This window comes from Engraulis encrasicolus, chromosome 21 (assembly GCF_034702125.1).
Source record: "Engraulis encrasicolus isolate BLACKSEA-1 chromosome 21, IST_EnEncr_1.0, whole genome shotgun sequence".
In the NCBI taxonomy this organism is placed as follows: Eukaryota; Metazoa; Chordata; class Actinopteri; order Clupeiformes; family Engraulidae; genus Engraulis; species Engraulis encrasicolus.
In genome coordinates this window covers 31,440,076-31,445,075 of record NC_085877.1, presented here as the reverse complement: position 1 = coordinate 31,445,075, position 5,000 = coordinate 31,440,076, and the positions used below count along the sequence as shown (strand labels likewise).

General features: G+C 44.3%; 1 protein-coding gene across 1 annotated transcript in view; it reads right to left on the bottom strand.

Annotated features, from left to right (window-relative positions):
• The window catches only part of tec (tec protein tyrosine kinase), a 36,819-nt gene that overhangs the window by 1,117 nt on the left and 30,702 nt on the right, over nt 1–5,000 (bottom strand). Inside the window, exon 17 of the mRNA XM_063186599.1 lies at nt 560–717. Within this exon, the coding sequence (XP_063042669.1) occupies nt 560–717 (158 nt within the window). The remainder of the gene's footprint in view (nt 1–559; nt 718–5,000) is intronic.

Genomic DNA, 5,000 nt, shown 5'->3' with positions numbered 1-5,000 from the left:
CAAGTGCACACAAGAACGCACACACACACATGCACACACAGCCTAGCCTTTGCCCAGTGATCTCATTGGTGGAGCAATTTCATTCTTACTCCACAAGTAAGGCTGTAACGATGCTGTATTGACCTGGAAAATCGCGATACGCAGAGTAACGATACTGTATCATGATACACCTTTTCAAAATGTTTTTACCTGTCAGTCCAGAAAACAACCACATGGTATGATGTGATAAGGCTTCAAATCATCAGCATCATTACTTTTAAACTTTGTATATTATTAGTAGCCTCTTGTAATCTATTCTACATATAAAACTATCATAGTTTTCAAAATCGTGGGGTGTATCGAACCTAGACCAAAAACCGTGATACGAACCGAATCATGTTTTGAGTTGTTACAGCCCTTTCCACAAGTAATTGGTCGAAACAGTTGTCAATCTCAACTCTGTCTTTCTGACTCCACAAGTGATTGGTTGAAACAATTGTCAATCTCAACTTTTATCAATCTGACTCCACAGGTAATAGGTCGAGATGACTGTCACATGGATCTCACATCCACTTCTCACCTCTTGCCAGCAGCGTTCCATGATGTCATAAATGGGGGGCGTGGCCTTCTTGGGTCGATAGAGGCGGTGCCCCTTGGTTACCATGAGAACCACCTCGTGGTTCTGATTCTGATCGAAGGGCATCTTGCCCTCGGTGAAGACCTCCCACATCAACACCCCTGCAGAGAGAGAGAGAGAGAGAGAGAGAGAGAGAGAGAGAGAGAGAGAATTTTGAATTTTAAAAGCGCTTTATTTTGAATCAAAAAGCATGAACCCTAAACAGAGACCAACTACCCCAAACAGAAACAAAAACAATCATCAGGTCAAAAGATGGGAAAACAAAATCTCATCTTGGTCTGTCACAGAGCAGAAACAATCAAAACTACACCATTTGTCCTTAAAATAGTCCATTGCCCCCGTAAGTTTAAAAAAACAAAAGTCAGCACTAATTCTAGACCTGATCAGGTTCTTCAGAATAGGCACAACATCATCCCCAGCCCCACCTTTAAGTTTGTTTTTTCGACTCAAATAGATTGCCAGCTTCGCCACACCAACAACAAAATTTATCATTTCACACTTCGCTCTGTGCCTTTGATTATAAAAGAAACCAACAATAAAACCCTGGTGAGAAAAAACTACACCCAATGAAAACAGCAGAAGGCTCAAAAAAGAAAACAAAGGGACAAGTCTGGAACACTCCATAAAACAGTGAAAAACAGTTTCCCTACAGGTGCAGAAAGGACAGGTACTGCTAACCCCAGGGTTTATTGTAGACTTAAAAGCATTGACGGCAATGGCCCCATGAAGGACCCGCCACTGTAAGTCACCAGCTCTTTTCGTTAAAGGAGGTTTGTACAGCGCTCTCCACACAGGTTTTTTCTCGTCAGAGAGCTCCAGCTTATCCCTCCACACAGTATCAGGTCTACCCTTCAGGGCATCTTTATGCAGCACCTTTACCATATTCCTATACAGCACCTTCCCAGTCGCTGAGTACAAGAATATACTATCACACTCAGGAAAACTAAGAGAAGGGCTTGCAAAACCACATTCCCTCACATCAGGTGTAACAAGCATATTAGGAAACATATCGTCAGCATTACATATAGTCAACCCGTCCCCATACTCCTGAAGCAATCGCTTCTCCTGTGAACTGAAAAGCCCACCAAGCTTCCCAAGGAAATTTGTCACGTATCTGAGGGACCTCACCCCCAAAAAGGAGGCAATCGCCTGAACATCTTGCAGATCACACCCAGCTTTGCAAACAATATCACGCAATTGAAGTACATGCTTCCCACGCAATAAGGCCGTAAGACCAGGCAGTTCATTACATGACACATCAAAACGGGACCCCAAAATAACAGGCTCCTCAAGCAGCCAGTGAAGTGAGGAGAGCCCCCCCACCCACTGATGCCCAAACAAACCCCACACTTTGAATAAGCTCTGATAAAACAAGGGCAGTCCAGTAAGATTGAGTCGTTTGGGATCCATGAGAAACAGAGCAGTGTCCAGACCCAGTCCACCAACCCCACGCAAGATGCCAAGGGCCAACAGTCCCCAGGCCTGATCAGTGGAAGCTGTGAGCAGTCTCAGGAGAAACTGTAGTCTGTATGTATCCTTCCTGCTGACAAGATCAATGAGACCTTGTCCTCCATCCTCTTTGGGCAAGAAGAGTACCGCTTGAGGCACCCAGTGCAGCCCGTCCCAAAAAAAGTTCACCATGTCACTTTGGATGCTTTGAAGTAGTCCACGTGGGGGCTCAGCACAAGCTAGCTTATGCCACAACGTAGAGGCCACCAGGTTGTTCACGATGAGAGCACGCCCCCTATAGGAGAGTTGGGGGAGCAACCACTTCCACTTATCCAGACGGCTCTTGACTTTCTCTCGCACCCCGTCCCAGTTCTTTTGGATAAATGAATCATTCCCCAGATATACACCAAGATATTTCAAACCCTCCCTTCCCCAAAGCAAACCCCCGGGCAGGCCAGTACATCTCTTTTCCCATTCCCCCACCCAGATGGCCGTGCACTTACCCCAATTTACTTTAGCGGAAGAGACAGAATGAAAATCATGAACTATTCTTTTCAAGACATTGACATCATGTTCCCCATTAACAAACACAGAAACATCATCGGCATAAGCAGACAAATAAAAACATTCATTAATCAAAGGCACAGAGATACCCCCTAAACCAGTCCGTAATCTGTGTAACAGAGGCTCAATGGCAATGGAATACAACATCCCTGACAATGGACAGCCCTGCCGAACTCCACGCAACACCTTGAATGGAGCCCCCAAACACCCGTTTATTTTCAGAACACTTTCAATATTACGGTAAAGGACTCTAACCATGTTAATAAAGCTGGAGCTGAACCCAAAGGATTTCATGGCTGACCACAGGTACAGGAACTCTAAACGGTCAAATGCTTTTTGTTGATCTAGAGATATCAGTCCCACATTAAGACCCAGCTTCTCTGATATAGTCCACAGGTCCCTGACCATAGCTATATTATCAAGTATGGACCGGTCAGGTATGCAATAAGATTGGTCTGGATGCACCACCTGGCCTATTACTTTTTTAAGCCTTGATCCCAGAGCCTTAGCTAGGATCTTCAAATCAGAGCATAATAGCGAGACTGGCCGCCAGTTACCAATGTTTTGCAAATCACCCTTCTTTGGCAAGAGCGTCACAACCGCCCTGCGGCAGCTTAGAGGAAGGCAGCCTGCTTCTAGGCACTCGCGCAGTACTGCCAGGAGGTCCTCCCCCAGGTAATTCCAGAATGTTTTATAAAAATCTATAGGCAGACCATCTATCCCAGGGGATTTACCATTTTCCATACTCATAAGTGCACTTTCAAGCTCAGAGAGAGTCAAAGGACCATCAGTTTCAGTATGACTCTCCTTAGGCAGCCTAGGCAGCCCTTCAAAAAAATCACTTGAAACTAAATTTTCGGGAATGAGCTCACAATCATACAGGCTAGAATAGAAAGACCTAGCATAGGCTCGCATTTGTGCTGGATCAGACAATTCCTGGCCAGACTCAGTCTTCAAGGAGTGCATGAGTCTACTCTGGCCATGTCGTCTCTCCAAATTAAAAAAGAACTTTGAGGGTGTGTCCATTAAAGAGACACCTTGAAACCTGGAACGCACCAGCGCCCCCTGCGCTCTAACATCCAAAAGTTCAGCAAGTGAGCTCTTCTTCCCCTCCAGGAGATCCCTAACACACGCATCACCCGTGGATAGAGACCCCTGGAGAGCTAAAATCTCTTTTTCCAGAGTAGTAAGTGAATCAATAATACCATTCGTGACATAAGAAGTAAATTGCTGACACAACACTTTGATTTGAGTCTTCCCATATTCCCACCAATCCCTTAAAGAAGAAAAAGAACATTTTTGTCCCTGAAAAATTCCCCAAAAATGCTTAAAGGTGTTTCTAAAATGCTCATTATCTAAAAGTGAAGTGTTAAAACACCAATAGGCACTTTTCGGTTTAAAAGCCTTAACAGATATGCTACAAGTAACTGCAGAATGATCTGAAAAACCAGTAGGCACAATAGTACAAGATTTAATTATATTAAGCTGAAGTGAGGGAGCATATATTCTGTCCAGGCGTGCAAAGGAAACATAATTATCCCTACTGTGGGACCATGTATACTGCCTCGCCTCCTGATAAAAAGCCCTCCATACGTCAACCAAATCATGATTCTTAACTAATTGAATAATTGCCCTTTGAGAGGGGACATGAGGTTCCATATGGTTCCTGTCCAATTTTTCATTTTCAGTGCAATTAAAATCCCCCGCCAGAAAGAGAAGAGATTCAGAGTCTAAAGTCATAAGCACTTCATTAAGTTTATCAAAGAAGGCCACCCTTTCATGGCCAATAGTAGGTGCATACACAACAATAAATACAATAACAGTACTATCAAAATGGGCGGTCACCATGAGAAGTCTCCCTTCCACTAACTCTTGGGCACAACAAGAAAGTGGGAGGGAGCCCTTAGAAAACAAAATTGCCACGCCCCCGCTCAACGCAGACCCATGACTAAAAAAAATCTGACCATCCCATTCCTTTTTCCAGTCGACCTCATTCACTTTATCACTATGCGTCTCCTGAACCATTGCAACACTAACACGCTTCAAATTGATGAAGTCAAGGAGTGCCAGTCTTTTCTTCACATCCCTTGCACCATTTAAATTAAGAGTTGCAATGTTCAGTGTGTTTGCCATTATATGTTATGTTTGAGAAATTGACGTGGCTCCCTGCCTAATTTTACGACGCAATATGCCCAAGTGTTTACGGAGGCGCGCAACCTCCTTTGAATCAAACGCCTTATTTCTTATTAGGCAGACTGCGTCATTAATAAATTGACAGCGGTCAGGGAAGAACTGTTCCACTTCGACGTCGCGTTTCCCCTTCGTGTCTCGCAGAAACCGAGTTATGTCATCCGCCGAATATTGAACCGTC